The following is a 14771-nucleotide window of genomic DNA, read 5'->3' on the forward strand; positions in this document are numbered from 1 at the left end:
GGAAGGGAGGACCAGGAAGACACCTTACTTAAGGATGTGCTGAAGAGTAATGGTGAAGCCAGCATCAGAGAGAGAGAGGAAGCCCCAGAGGAATGGGATAGGGCAGGGTCTCAAAGGCAGAGGACACCCTGAGTGTGGGTGGACACGAGGAGGAGCCGGCCCAGGGGAGACAGAGAGCCTGCCTGCCGCGTGCTCCAGAACCGTGTCCGGAGCGGGCCAAAGCTCCTGCCTGGTGGCTCCCTGGGAGTCAGAAAAGGGCATCCTGCACCAGTGAGTCCCAGGTCCTGCGTTAGCGAGAGCCCAGGCAGGCCAGCGGGTACAGGGGCAGACAGGCCTAAGGTCACTGAAAGGCAGAGTGGCCAGAGAAAGACAGGAAAACCGGAGTCCCCATTCCCCCCAACAGCCTCCTCCCCGACCCAGCCCTCCTCGGCACGGGCTCCAGCGGCACCCTGTGTGTCTTAGAGTCAGTGCTGTGCTGACCTGCCGTGGCCAGAGCCACCGAGACTCCATCACCCTTTATGAGGACTGCTCAACCTCTGTTCTTTGATGGACTTATTGAACCAATCCCATGTTGAAGAATATTTAGATTGCTTCCAAATTTTTTTGTGTGCCACTTGAGTCCTTTTGAAATGACTCCCTTTTTTACTTCGCTCATTGGAAGCAATACCATCTGCGAAAACAGATTCAATGGCTACTTGCATTTTCTAATACAACTTTTTTCATGTTTGCTTATTTATTTTGAGAGAGAGAGAGAGAGAGAGAGAGAGTGAGCATGCAAGCAGGGGAGGGGCAGAGAGAGAGGGAGAGAGAATCCCGAGCAGGCTCCTCACTGTCAGCGCAGAACCCAACGTGGGGCTCGATCCCACGAACCATGGGACCATGACCTGAGCCGACATCAAGAGTCAGACCCGGCCCGCTGAGCCACCCGGGCACCCCCATTAGTTCCTAATACAATTTAAATCCATGCAAGGCTGTTAAAATTAAATAGCGTCTGGTGTCTGTCCTTGTACCATCTAAATCCGTGCCCCATATAGCCTGCAGGGGGGGCTTCCTCACTTTGGGGAACCCTGGCGCCATCCATTCGCAGGTATACACTGAACGTCTACCGTGTGTCGGGAACACATCATGACCACGATGCACTCCTCCCCCATCTATACAGGGCACCTCACTCAAGGTCAGCCCCCCTGCCATAAAGTGCACTGTCCCTTCCAGCCTCCTGCAGGACCATGACCACAACCACCTCCCCTCTCGACACCGGCCGCCCCACCTTTCCCACCGTGCCGGCTCAGTCCCTACAACCCACAGGACGTGTCAAACCAATCAGGTATGGCAGAGCTCCACTGTGGAGTCAACTGAGTTTAATCCCAACCCTACCTCGTCCAGCCGGTGACTCTCTCTGGCTCAGTTTCCTCGTCCACGAACGGGGACACAAATAGCCTCTGCCTCTTAGGGCTGTAATGCAGGTGAGGAACAGGGCTCAGTGCCTAGATGCTTACCAGTGCCCAGGAGACCAAGGCACCCGGGCAGGTACCGCACACGCTGGCCCGTGGCTGGACAGCAACAGCACGGGCCGGTGTACCATATACGCTGGATGCTTCTGGGTGAAAGCAGGATTTCTGATCTTCTGTCAAACCCAGCTCTTCCCCGCGTCAGCCCCACCACCAAAACTAAGTGGGAAGACACAGGGAGGAAGGCGCTCCCCTTGTGGGCAGTGGGTGCACCAGGCAGGAACACTTTGCACGCCCTGCCTTTGTGGGCCAGCGGCCCCTCCAATCTCCTCCAGGGGTTCCCAGGCCAACAGAGACCAGCAGAAACGAGCCACGTATAAATAAACAGGGCCCGAAGGGAACTGAGGTCACTGGTTTTACCTCATGGGTTTGGGGGTGGGAGTGGGTCCAGAGCAAACTTTATGGAGACCCGGGGCCCAAGAGAAGAGCAGGAGTTTGACACTCTGGGAGCTGGGGGTCTGGGGCACCTGCCACAGGGTAGGCTTTCAAGAAACCGGGCCCTTTGTAATTCTGCTCCCTGGCCCTACTGGAAGTAATGACAATAAACATACACGTACCTACCTGTGAACTTGCAGTTCCAATCACAATTATATTTCACCCAAGAGAAATGAGTGCCTGGGTCCACAAATGAGTGTGTAGGAACCAGAATGTTCACAGAAGTATTATTTCCAATGCTCCCAAACCGCAAACAACCCCATGTCCACGTACTGGAGAACAGACCAACGGACGTATTCTTACAAGGGCTCACATGGCAATTAAAACAACAACAGAAAAGGACGGATTTCCCAGACACTGTGTCGATCCATAGAAGCGAGACTCATGGCAAGTCTGTGAGACCATCTGGAGTAGGCAGAGGAGGCTATGACTCATTCCATGGTGACAGAAGTCGGAGAAGTGGCTGGGGGAGGGGTGTCCGCTACTGACTGGCTGAGGGACTGTGAGGGAACTTTCTGGAACGAGGGAAATATTCTCTGGCTTGATGTGGGTTGTGTTCACACAGGCGTATAGGTATGTAAAGTTCCATCAAGCTGCACACTTAAGATCGATGCACTTTTACTGTGTATGACGCCTCAATAAAAGTTAACAATGATACCAAATAAGATGATGGTAAGGGCTGTGTTCTACGCAGTGTCTTCTTAACCCCTAAACCTGCCGCCTTGTAATAACTCGTTCGCATGACCACTAAGGCAATCCCGCCGCCTTATAATAAATAACCCGTTCACAGTACCACTAAGGCACAGGGACAGTGTTTAAAAAAAAAATTTTTTTTTTACACTTATTCATTTTTGAGAGACAGAGAGAAACAGAGCACAAGCGGGGAGGGGGCAGAGAGGGAGACACAGGATCCGAGGCAGGCTCCAGCTCTGAGCTGTCAGCACAGCTGACGCGGGGCTCGAACTCACCAACCCCGAAATCATGACCCGAGCCAAAGTCGGACGCTTAACCGACTGAGCCACCAGGGCGCCCCTTAGGGAGAGCGTTTTTGCAAAGGACCGGATATGGGAACGCGAGGCCTGCCGGGACGGAGCCCCGGGCTGCACTCGGCACTCAGCCATAATCGGCTCACGCGCTATCACCGTGTCCGCCCGCAGCGTGCCCAGGGCGGAGGGCACGGCCCGGCGCCGCCCAGGAAAGGTGCAGTCGTGACGCCGACCCCAAGGCGGACCTCTCCGCCCGCCACAACGCCCCGCCGCGCTCCTGCCGCGGAGAAGCCAGCCAATCGGCAGCCGGCCCGGCCCGGGGTCACTCGATTAAGGGCCTCCGTCAGCTAGGCTGACCACGCGGCGCCAATGGGCGAGCTGCCCTGCGGCCGCCAATGAGCCGCGGCCTTACGTCCAGCGCCGGCTCTGGGCTCCTCCGCAGCGTTTCCGCAGTGAACGCTCCTCTCCGAATGCCGGTTGGCTCCCTTCCAGCCAATCGCCGGGGAGCCTCGGACGCAATAGCCAATGGCCGCCCGCCTCCCAGTGCCGGGCCGCGACGGTTGGCGCTGAGTTCCCGCAGCCCGCGGGAGGCGGGGGCGGATTGGCGCAGGTGGCGTCCAATGGGCGGCGCGCGCGAGGAGCGGGGCCAATGAGCGCGCCGGGGGCGGGGCGGGAGCTGCGGCGGGCGGCTGCAAGGAGCGGCCGGTGGCGGCGGCGGCGGGCGGCCGGTGGCGGCGGCGGGCGGCCATGGCGGCGGTGGCGGAGGCCGGCGGTGACGACGCCCGCTGCGTGCGGCTGAGCGCCGAGCGGGCCCAGGCGCTGCTGGCCGACGTGGACACGCTGCTGTTCGACTGCGACGGCGTGCTGTGGCGCGGCGAGACGGCCGTGCCCGGCGCGCCCGAGGCCCTGTCGGCGCTGCGGGCCAGCGGCAAGCGCCTCGGCTTCATCACCAACAACAGCAGCAAGACCCGCGAGGCCTACGCCGAGAAGCTGCGGCGCCTGGGCTTCGGCGGCCCGGCGGGGCCCGGCGCCGGCCTCGAGGTCTTCGGCACGGCCTACTGCACCGCGCTCTACCTGCGCCAGCGCCTGGCGGGCGCACCGGCCCCTAAGGCCTACGTGCTGGGCAGCGAGGCCCTGGCCGCCGAGCTGAAGGCCGTGGGCGTCTCCTGCGTGGGCGTGGGGCCCGAGCCGCTGCCGGGCGACAGCCCCGGCGCCTGGCTGGACGCGCCGCTCGATCCGGATGTGCGCGCGGTCGTGGTGGGCTTCGACCCGCACTTCAGCTACATGAAGCTCACCAAGGCGGTGCGCTACCTGCAGCAGCCCGGCTGCCTGCTCGTAGGCACCAACATGGACAACCGGCTCCCGCTCGAGAACGGCCGCTTCATCGCGGGTCCGTGCGGGGCGGGGGCGGCGGGAGGCTCAGGGCGGGCCGCCGGCCGCCCCTGTCCTCTGACCCCGGGTGCTCTCCTCCCCTCCCTCTCCGCCCCGCAGGTACCGGCTGTCTGGTCCGAGCCGTGGAGATGGCCGCCCAGCGCCAGGCCGACATCATAGGGAAGCCCAGCCGCTTCATCTTCGACTGCGTGTCCCAGGAGTACGGCATCGACCCAGAGCGCACCGTCATGGTGGGAGATCGCCTGGACACAGACATCCTCCTGGGCGTCACCTGTGGTCTGAAGACCATCCTGACCCTCACCGGCGTTTCCACTCTAGGGGACGTGAAGAGTAATCAGGAAAGTGACTGCATGTCTAAGAAGAAAATGGTTCCTGACTTCTATGTTGACAGCATAGCTGACCTTTTGCCCGCCCTTCAAGGTTAAAGACTTAGTGTCTTTAATCTCCAGAATAAAACAAATTGAAAACCACTTACCCAAATTAATAGGTGGGGCTTAAGCATCCGCTCAGCTAGGTGGCTTCAGAGAGTACACTTGGAGTTAAGTAAAGGCACTAGTTGTTAACCTTGTAAGTAAACGTTTGGGGGGCGATGTTGTTTACAGATGCTTATATTTGAAGATGCACTTTTAAACCTGGAGGGCGTTGTGGGGGTCCTGGGCATCCGGTGCCATTGACAAGGGCAGGCTTCATCTGTCCAGGATTCGGGTCACCTCAGGGTGGTTACCCAACCTGCTCATGGGACTGAAGCAGGTCTAGGATGTTCCATGTTTTATTGAAAATTTTATTCAGGGATTGGGCCTCCTATACAGGGTAAAGGGGAGGACGGTCCGGTTATTTTGACTGTTGTGAGGAACTTGTACAAAGAGCCCCAGGGCCTGTCTGTGTGGTCGTCTGCGGATGATCCTGCTCCAGGATCCCAGCTCCTCACCTGCAGGGTGGGAGTGGAGGACAGGGTATGTCCCTGTCCCTGGGCCGCAGGGTGCTGACCTCACCACCACTGCCCCACGCTTCCTTAAAAACCACTCTGATGTCACAATCAAGTGTCTGTTCCGCTTCGGATACCCAGGGCTGCCACACCTCATATGTGGTCACGGAGTTCTGGCAACTGCGTCCTGCTAAGCCTCAGTTTTTTCGAGTGTGCATTTAAATCCAGCTGACTTGAACTGAGCAAAGCGTTGGCTGAGCAGCCAAGAGGGTGTGGATGCCTTTGCTGAACTCTGGGCAGCTGTGCGGAGAGCTCAGAGTAGTGTTGGTACCAAAAATTATTTTTTTACGGTTTTGAACAACTTTTGTCAAACGGTGGAATTGAATCTTAAGTGTGTTAATTAATAGCTGTGCTCTGTCTTGTAGGGAAAAATCCCCTGGAGAAGTCTCCGTGCCCCGCAGCCAGCAGCACGGCTAAAGGCATGTGCTGGCCAAGGAATGCCTGTCGCCCTGGGCGCCCTGTGGGGGAGGGGAGGTGGGGAGGAAAGAGGTGTCCCCAAGAACAGGAAATCCTTTTACAAGGCATCCGATGTCTTCCTGTCCTCCCGCACCCTGCCGGGGTGGGGGTGAGATGCCAGTGGTCCACGAGGCCACTTATGTCGGCTCTGGAGCCCCTTGTGGGAGGCCAGCGGAAGGACTGGCTGGGTCCACCTGCTAGCCAAGGGTTCTTGGCAGTGGGCCCTGGCCTTTTCTGCCTCTTCCCTAAGTTGCTGACCTGATAAGCAGACTGTCCAGCCGTACTTGTAGGGCAGGGCCTGGGAAGCTGTTCCTTTTGGCCGACTCCTTCCCGGTGCCTCTCCCTGTATTCCACTGGCATTTGCCCCCAGTTTCTCTCCTAGCCCCAGAGCCGCTCCTTCACTGAATCTCTTAAGTTCTCATAGCAATAAGGGGTGTCCCAAGCCTGCAGCTCTTCCCGGGGCCGGGGTGGGGTGTCTGGGGTTTGAACTCTGCGGCGGGGCAGCACGAGGGCGGCCAGCACCTGTGAGGTTGGTGGTGCTGACGTTGGCTCTGCGAGGTCGGCTCAAGGTGGGTCTGGATATTGAGCAGGCCTGTCAGGGCGTTGTCACCCACACCAGGAGCACGCGGCAGGTGCGGCAGCCAGCAACACTTCCGCTGGGCAGCGGCCCGGGAGCCCAAGTGCGCCGCATCTCTCTCCCTGTTGCACTGTGTGAACCCAAATCTGTATTAAACTCTCAAACCTGCGCTGACTCTGGCGTTCTTTGCCCGTGTTTTGACAGCAGCCCTCGTGCAGAGGCTGCAGCAGCCTCGCCCAGTGTGGGTGTGGGGGGCTCCAAGGAGGACGTGTTCTGGGATCGCGGTTCCAGAGCCGGGGTGCCGACCGCCACGACGTCACCGCATCCCAGGCCCGTTACAGAGGGGTGGGTGAGTGGGTTCCGGGGAATTAGGAAAAAGGCACAGAGGAAAGCCACAGTCAAGGACCACAGGGTGTGAAGCTTGTTGGGAGCACACATCCTGTGAGCTGCCGGTGCCTGGCGGAGCCCTGTCACAACCCGCGTCCTGAAGAAGCTGGAGACGCAGGCTGGGAGCAGGGCCTCAGAGGAAACCACCCTGGGCGGGGCCGGGCCGGCAGCCCCGGGTGCTCGGGGGCTCCGGTAGGCTGCCTGGACCCATCCTGCTCTCACACCTGCGTGCTACGTCTGAGGAATTGGGAAGCGGCCGGGGGGACGTGGGATCGAAGGACACAGGCAGCGCGGACTCCCTCACTGGTCATTCATGAAACGCATTTATTGATGGTCTGCCACGAGCCAAGCCCCAGGAATCCAGAAGTAACAGTAAAGAGACTGGAACAGCCTCTTTGGAAAACTTAAGCCCGTCCCCAAGCAGACTCTGTAAAGTCGTTCTGCCTGGGCCGCCCTCGGTGCCAACCAGTGGGACCTGGTTTCCCGGACAGCCATGCACTTCCAGTCTCCAGTCAGCACAGGCCAGGTGTCCGAGAGCCAGGCACAGTGACAAGCACCCCACCCCCACCCCAAGGATGGGGGCTGTCCTGGCTCTGACCCTGATATCAGGTAGCTGGGCTGGCGGGAAGCAAGGGGGGCAGGAGAGGAGGGGGTCGGGATGGTTGTTGGCTCATCACTGTACTGAGGTTTCCCCAGCTGACTGCAAGGGGCAGCAGACAATCGGCGCATTGTCACCAGGGCCGCGGCATGGAGCAGACGGGCTGCTGCGAGGAGAGCCCCGGGCCCGGCCAGGTGAGTGCCTCCAAACACCTGGTACCCTCTCCGGGGACACAGACCCAGGGCTTGACCTGGGCAGGGGACAGGAGCGCAAGTGCCCACCTCCCACCCTCGCCTTCCCGAACCAGCCTGCTCCCCGGTCTCTGCTCTAGGCCCCACGGACTGCGATGTGCCCCCGGGGAAAGGCCAAGCCCTGGAAGACCCCCGGCCTGCTCCTGCTGCTGCTGGCACTGGCCGCTGCGGGGGCCGTGGCTGGAGGGCTTCTTGGCTTCGCTCACAGCCCTCCCGAGGTGAGCTCCTCCTCAGGACCCAGCCGGGGACACAGACACTGGGAGGTGGGGGGAGGACAGCACATCCCAGCCTTCCAGTGGAGCCAGGGCCCTGAGCAGAGGCAGGAGGCCCAGGCAGGCGGAGGGGTGAGAAACCTCACAGGGAGAACTGGGGGTGTGTTGGGGGCCGCCCCGGCCTACCCAGCTGAGCTCTGGCTTCCTGATGTCAGCCTCTGCTACAGATGCTCCGTCTGACCCTCCCGGGCCCCAGGGCACCCCGGTCCAACCAAACCACCCAGGTGGATGCGGCCCGGAACGTGGCGACCATCCGGGTGACCCCAGCTCAGAGCAACCACAGCTGGGCGGTGCTGTTCGATGGGCAGAGCGTGAGTGGGCTGGGGGTGTGGTCAGCACCCACGGATGTACAGGTGGCCCTGCCTCACCCGCCTGCCTCCCCAGGGCTGCGTCTGTTACCGCCCCTCAGAACACCGGGCCTGCTTCCTCCGCCCGATGGAACCCCGAGATCGCGAGACCCTAGAGCTGCTGGTGAACAGCTCACAGGTAAGCAGCCCCGTGCGGCCCATGCGGCCAGGCTCCCGGGGCCAGGGGACAAAGGGTCCTGTGTACAGCCCGGCCCTGCAACGGGCCGGAGCTCTGGTTTCAGGGAACAGAAGCCCTGTCTTCCCTTGGCCGAGGCTGCTGACAAGAGCTGAGGGTGGTGCCGGCACCGGGCCAGCGTGTCCAGGGGACAGGCCCTGCCCCAAGCAGGGCAGGTCCAGATGCCCCAGTGCCATGGCCCACCAGAGTCTTCTCCGCAGGCCCGAGGGTCTCACGGCCCCAGCCAGGACACCCGCTACGTCCAGGAGCTGCTGGCAGTGCTTGGGGACCGTGAGGTGGACCCCGCCCAGGTGGGGGAGTCAGTGCGGCACCTTTGCACGAAAACGCCCATTTACTGGGCCCGTCGAGCAGAGGGTAAGTTGGGGCTGTGCTGAGAGGCCCGGGCTCCTGCACGACAGTCTGGAGAGAAGGGTGAGGAGCCCCCTGGGGCTCAAGCAGGCCCCTTCCCCCAGGACCCCGGAGGCAGCGGCTGGTCTACCTGTGCATCGACATCTGCTTCCCCAGCAACATCTGCGTGTCGGTCTGCTTTTATTACCTCCCAGACTGAGTTCAGAGCCCGGCCCGGCCCACAGGCCAGCCAGCTGGCCGTCCCCGCCATCAGTCACAAGGAAGGTGGCTGCCGGCGGGGCTAATAAACCCTGCACCTGGCCATAACGGTGTTCTTTGTGGCTTCAGAACACAGAACGGGCAGGCGGTGGAGGGAACACTGGCTTGGGACGGGACACCAGCCTCGGATCCCCTAAGTCATGTGGCTCTGGAATTTCTGAAACGAGGGTAGGCTGGCTCAGGTCGGCCGCCTGTCACATCCACATAAGCAACTGGAAGCTGAGAGGATCCCAGGCCATACCGGCCTGGCCCCCGGAAGCCGGCCGAGGGGACCAGGGTAGCCAGGCAGGGCCAGCTGGCCTGGGCTGGTGGAGGTTCCCTCTGAGCCGGGCATCATCTGAACAGACGTATTCAGCAGGCGCTGCCTGGGCAGCTGCCTGCGGCTCCGAGGGGGCCCAGGTTAGCCCAGCACGCTGTCGTTGAAGGCCAAGCAGACCACAGCTTTCTGATGGCCCCCGTACTCTCTCTTGATCTCTCCTGTCTCCACGCACCAGAGCCGGGCCAGGTTGTCAGAGGAGGCTGCGGGGAGGGTGTAAGCAGCGGCTCAGCACGCAGCCCCAGGGCAGGAGTGCAGGGGGCTGGCGGGGATGGGGACGGACAGGCCGGGTACACCGGGCTCACCGGTGACGATGTACTGAGAGTCCCCCGAGAAGGCGCAGCCCCACATCCAGCCTCGGGATGACTCTCCCGGGTTGCTGCTCCTGATGCTGAGCTCTGTCATCAGGGAGAAGTTGGACGTCCTCCAGATCTTGCACGTCTGGTCAGCCGAGCAGGTGGCAAGGAGCCTAGGGAGGGGCGTGAGTGCGGTGGGGGTGTCAGCAGCAGTCACTCCCACCCTGCACCCCTCCGCCATCCACGAGGCAGGCCCCGACCCATCAGGCCCCCCGAGCCCGCACACACGTGGAGTCAGGGCTGAAGCGGCACTGCAGGGCGTAGCGGGTGTGCGCAGGGATCTTGGTCTTGGGGATGAGCTGCGTCACCTCGTCGCCGATGCCCCCAGTCAGATTCCAGACGTAGCAGTTCCCCTGCAAGCAGGCGGGGAGTCATGGGAAGCCTGGAGCCTTCCATCTGACGCACCGGGAAGGCTGCCCTGGCAGCTGGCCCCAGACCCAGGGGCTGCCACCCAACACGCAGAGATCTGGGGGCCCGGGACGTGTGGCCGGCACCTCTGGTCCTGCCCGCACGGACTGCCCGGCAAGCTGAGAGCGAGAGGCCGCGCCTGGCCTTCGTGAGTGCTGCTGGCCAATGGGAGTGTGAAGAATGAGAAGGGAGTCGGGCCCCTCGGACAGTGGGGACAGAAGGAGGGCGGTCTGGGGGACACCACGGGACAGCTGATCTGTTGAGATGTAAGGACGTTACAGGGAGAAGATGAGGCCAGACGGGGCATCGGGGCTAAACCCCGGCGTCCCAAGGCCAGGGTGAAGAGCCAGGTCACCTAGGGGTCTGTGCAGGGAACGGAGCCCTCGGGCAGCTGAGAGAGAGTGGCACAGGGGTGGAGGGTATCAGTGAGGGCGGAGGGAGGACACAGAGCGGCCGCAGCCGACGTGCGGGGACACAAGCCAAACCGGGACCAGGAGGAGACGGGGAGGAGAGGGAAGTGGAATCGAGAGGCTCTGGAGGTGGAGGTGACAGCCGCTGGATGAGCCATGGTAGGAGCGAGAGGGGGCGTCAGGATCGACACCCGGGTTTCTGGCTTTGGTGGCTGGGTTGGAGCCCAGGGTGGGGGGAGCAGGCCTGCGGGGGGTGGGGGAGTGTGAGGGAACATCTGGGGAATAAGCCACGCGGAGGAGTAAGGAGGATAAGGGGCCGGGTGGAGCTGGCCTCCCCCGCGCGCTCACACCCAGGACTCACGGTGCTGTTGACGGCTGCCATGTAGCTGGCATCGGGGTCAATGTGGGCAGACGTGATGGAGACCTCAGGCTCGGGTATCAGCTGCTCGTTGTGGTCGGTCTTCAAGTCCCAGATGTGGATGGCGCCGCTCTGGTCACCCACGATGAGCTCCGCCTGGGGTGCAGGGGAGGTGAGGGAGGGCGGGAGTCTCCCGCCCTCCTGCACAACCTCGGTGCCCGGCCCCGTGCGCACCCCTCACCTGGTTGGGGTGCAGGCACACGCAGTTAATGGGTGCGTTCACCTGGAAGATCCGCTGACACTGTAGGTTGCGGGACCTTTGGGGCGGGGCACACGCTGTAGTGGGTGCGATCAGCACCCCACTACGTGTTCTCTGCATTCGGCACCCCCAGGGGCGGCCCCTGGCCTCAAGGTGGCACTTGACGCAGTTCATGCTCCAGAGCGCTCTACGGTGTCAGGCTGAGGCCGGGCTCGTCTTTGTGTGGCTTCACCCCTGCGCCACCCTGCTTTTGTCACTGCCCTCAATAAATCACCAGCTCGGGAAAGCCCATCTCAGCCTCCGCTTGGAGGGCCCCGCCCCGAGACGGGTCTCCTGGCTGGCCCCCAGCCCCACACAACCAGCAGCAGGCCCCTCCTACCCACGGCCCCACACCTGAGGTCCCAGATCCGAGCAGTGCAGTCCTCCCCACCCGTGTACATCCACCGACCGTCCTCATGGAAGCCCACAGACGCGATGTTCTTGTTGACCCCGTCGTAGCTGATGATGGGGTTGGGGTTGTTGGAGCTGAGATCATACATGCGAATGTGCTGGTAACCTAGGGGCACAGGGTAAACTGAAGAGTGGCTGTGCCTGGAGAGGCTCAGCAGAGATCGAGGGTCGGGGTCGAGGGTACAGGTACCTGCGGCAGCGATCATGCTGCGGTCAGGCGTGATCTCCAGTGCGTTCACCTGCTAGGGTCTGTTAAGGAGCGTGACGAACGGAGCCCTGGAGCCAGAACCCTCGAGGCCTCCACGTCTGGCTCGGCAGCTGCATCCTTCCCACCCCAGGCACCCGTCCTTTGCCTAAGCTGTCACCCCCACCAGGCGTCCTTCCCCTAGAGGAGGATACAGAGTCCTGATGCTGCACCGTGCGGGTACAGATCCCACTGTGGGCCTGCCAGAAGCGCACCGTGTGGTCATAGCCCGCAGTGGCCAAGATGACCGGGTCACTGCCCACCGTGCCCGGGGACGTGTTCATGGTGTGGAAGAAGGCTTGGGTCTGCACTGGACCCGACTTCTGAAAAGTAGGGGTCAAAGGTCAGAACATCTGCACAAGAGAGGGAGGTGCAGTATTTAGGGAACACCCTCTGGGTCCACTGGGTGCTGAGAGGCAGGCATTATCACTCTCATATGAGAAAACAGGCTTAGAGGTTCAGAGAACGCGTGACAACCTACGGACAGCTCCCAGCTCCAAGGCACGTGCTCCGTTCCGCGCCCCACGGACCGGGACAGGACGCCACCCCACCCGTCGCCGGCAGGGGGCGGTCACGCCCGGGGCGCCGCTCTGCCGCAGGGGCGGGCCGCGCATGCGCAAGGAAGCGGACGGGCCGGAGAGGAAAGCCGAGCCCTGCGGCTGCGCATGCGTAGCAGGCCCGCGGCTAGGCCTGATGGGAGGGGGGGCTCTGTGGCCCGACCCTCGGGTTTCCCGGTGCTTCGCCGACAGCCCTGGCTGCGTCCCGCTGGGCCACCTTCGCCCAGGCGCTCTCTCCTGGCCACCCAGGAGCCGCTCTGCGGCCCTCGCCCCGCGGCCCCCGTACCTTACACGCGGCTCTGCGCTCCGCCGCGGCCCAGGACGGCGAGCGGAGCCGGAGCAAGTCGATAGAGGCCGCGGCCGAGCGTAGAGTTATCGATGGGCCTTGGGCGACACCACGAGATTTAGGCGGGGGGGTGGGGCGAGACCAACGTTCTGGGGCGGGGGGAGGCCCCCGTGAGGCCTGGCCTCAGCCTTCTCCCCACTCGGGCACCCCACCCTTCGGACAGCTACCCATTTTCCAGGCTTGGTCCCGAGGGGGGCTCCGCCCCACCCCCTTCCCTCCATCCCCTGCTCCCCACGCCTGTCTAGGATGCCCAAGTAAATTACAGGACGCCCAGTTAACATTTGAATTTCAGGGAAGCAACGATAATTATTTTTTTGGTATAAGTATATCCCAAATATTCCACGGGATATACTCATACTAAAAAGCTACTGATGGCCATGGGGAATGCAAATGTTTAACTGGATGTTTTGTAGTTTTATTTGCTAGAAATGGCAATCCTAGTCTGGGCTTTTTCAGTCCTCTTCAGCCCTGGCCTGACCCTCTTGTCTGCCCCCTCTGCCCAATGACCCCTCCAAAACTGGGGTCCCTCATGCTTCCTGTTCTATTTAGCACGCCCACACTCCATGCACTGTGGCCTCATCCTCTTAAATGGAAAAACAAAAATCCCCCGGTTTCTTCCCACCACACTTAAAAACACAGCAACACACCTCCCCTCCTTCCTCTGGCTCCACATCCCCCCACCATGCCGCTGGGCCCTGGGTCCCAGGAACCTTCCCTCCAGTACCTTCCCCACCTTCCTCCTTCCCCTGGGCTTGCTTTCTCCCTCTGTCCGCTCCAGATGCCACGTGCTCCATCCTGCCAGGGTGGACAACAGCAGAAGAACTTGACATCGTTCTGAGGGAGAGAGAGAGAATCCCAAGCAGGCTCTGCACCATCAGCACAGTGCCTTACACAGGGCTCGATCCCACGAACCAGACCGTGAGATCACGACCTGAGCCAAAATCAAGAGTCAGCGCTGAACCCACTGAGCCACCCAGCCGCCCCTGGGCGTGTTTTTGTTTTAATTGTTTTCAGACTATGAAATTAACCTTTTTTTTTTTTTAAGTTTTATTTATTGGGGAGACTGGGTGGCTCAGTGGGTTAAGCGTCCAACTCTAGATTTTGGCTCAGGTTATGATTTCACAGTTTGTGAGTTCAAGCCCAAATCAGGTTCTGTGCTGACAGTGCAGAGCCTGCTTGGGATTCTCTTTACCACCCCCCCCCCCCCGTTCCTACCCTGCTCGCGCACACGCTCTCTCTCTCTCTCAAAATAAATACATAAACTCAAAAACATTTTTTTAAGTTTTGTTTATCTTTTAGCGATCTCTACACCCAACATGGAGCTTGAACTCACAAACCCTGAGATCAAGAGTCACATTCTCTTCCCACTGAGCCAGCCAGGTGCTCCTGAAATTGACCATTTTTAGAGGGAACAATTTAATGCCTCTTAATACTTTTACGGTGCTGTGCAATCACTACCTCTGTTTAGTTCCAGAACATTTTCATCACCCCAGAGGAAAACCCTGTACCTCCGTGCCCTCTCTCCCCCTTACCCCTCCCCACTCAACCCCCAGCCCCTGGCAACCGCCAGCCCACTTTCTGTCTCTATGGATTCGCCTGTTCCGGAAATTGCGTATAAATGGAATCCTACGATATATGGCTTCTTTCACTGAACATGATGACTCAAAGTTCATCCAGGTGGTGGGGGCGCATGTAGCACTTCACTCCTCTCTGTGGCCCAATAATATTCCGTTGTGTGGCTGGACCGCGTTGATTTACCCACTCATCCGCTGGGGGACACTTGAGTTGTTTACACTTTTTGGCCATTACGAATTATACTGCTGTGAATGTGCTGGTACAAGTATCTTTTTGAGTATGTGTTTCCATTTCCCTGTATACTAGGAGTGGAATTGGTGGGTCACATGGTAACTCTATGTTTAACTTTTTGAGAAACCGCCAGAAGGTATCTGGTCTTCACAATGGCTGTGCCAAGGAGAAACCACGCTGGTTTTGGAGATGGGGAAACAGAGGCTCAGAGAGGTAGAGTCATACGTCTAAGGGCACACAGCTGGAACATAAAACCCATCCTGCT

General features: G+C 60.6%; 3 protein-coding genes across 5 annotated transcripts; 2 read left to right on the forward strand and 1 right to left on the reverse strand.

Moving 5' to 3' along the window:
- Window positions 1-3650: 3650 nt before the first annotated feature.
- Window positions 3651-6513, forward strand: LOC122234709 (phosphoglycolate phosphatase). Its single transcript, XM_042972148.1, has 2 exons — window positions 3651-4319; window positions 4421-6513. The coding sequence occupies exons 1-2, from the start codon at window positions 3677-3679 to the stop codon at window positions 4744-4746; spliced, it is 969 nt and encodes a 322-aa protein (XP_042828082.1). The 5' UTR covers window positions 3651-3676; the 3' UTR covers window positions 4747-6513.
- A 517-nt stretch (window positions 6514-7030) lies between these two features.
- MLST8 (MTOR associated protein, LST8 homolog) lies at window positions 7031-12703 on the reverse strand. 3 transcript variants are annotated; one of them, XM_042972127.1, is made up of 9 exons: window positions 12641-12686; window positions 11953-12120; window positions 11744-11795; window positions 11497-11659; window positions 11086-11161; window positions 10848-11000; window positions 9897-10021; window positions 9618-9781; window positions 7031-9515 (listed from the first exon to the last, which is right to left on the reverse strand). In XM_042972127.1, the coding sequence occupies exons 2-9, from the start codon at window positions 12079-12081 to the stop codon at window positions 9397-9399; spliced, it is 981 nt and encodes a 326-aa protein (XP_042828061.1). In that variant the 5' UTR covers window positions 12082-12120; window positions 12641-12686; the 3' UTR covers window positions 7031-9396. The 3 variants fall into 3 exon arrangements, with proteins under 3 accessions (XP_042828061.1, XP_042828062.1, XP_042828063.1); XM_042972128.1 differs by lacking the exon at window positions 12641-12686 and adding an exon at window positions 12275-12536; XM_042972129.1 differs by lacking the exons at window positions 11744-11795; window positions 11953-12120 and having other exon boundaries at window positions 12641-12703.
- Window positions 7474-8979, forward strand: BRICD5 (BRICHOS domain containing 5). The gene is made up of 6 exons (XM_007098686.3): window positions 7474-7518; window positions 7656-7793; window positions 8003-8158; window positions 8232-8333; window positions 8591-8744; window positions 8843-8979. The coding sequence occupies exons 1-6, from the start codon at window positions 7474-7476 to the stop codon at window positions 8935-8937; spliced, it is 690 nt and encodes a 229-aa protein (XP_007098748.2). The 3' UTR covers window positions 8938-8979.
- Window positions 12704-14771: the final 2068 nt, after the last annotated feature.

This window comes from Panthera tigris, chromosome E3, assembly GCF_018350195.1.
Source record: "Panthera tigris isolate Pti1 chromosome E3, P.tigris_Pti1_mat1.1, whole genome shotgun sequence".
Classification (NCBI taxonomy): domain Eukaryota; kingdom Metazoa; phylum Chordata; class Mammalia; order Carnivora; family Felidae; genus Panthera; species Panthera tigris.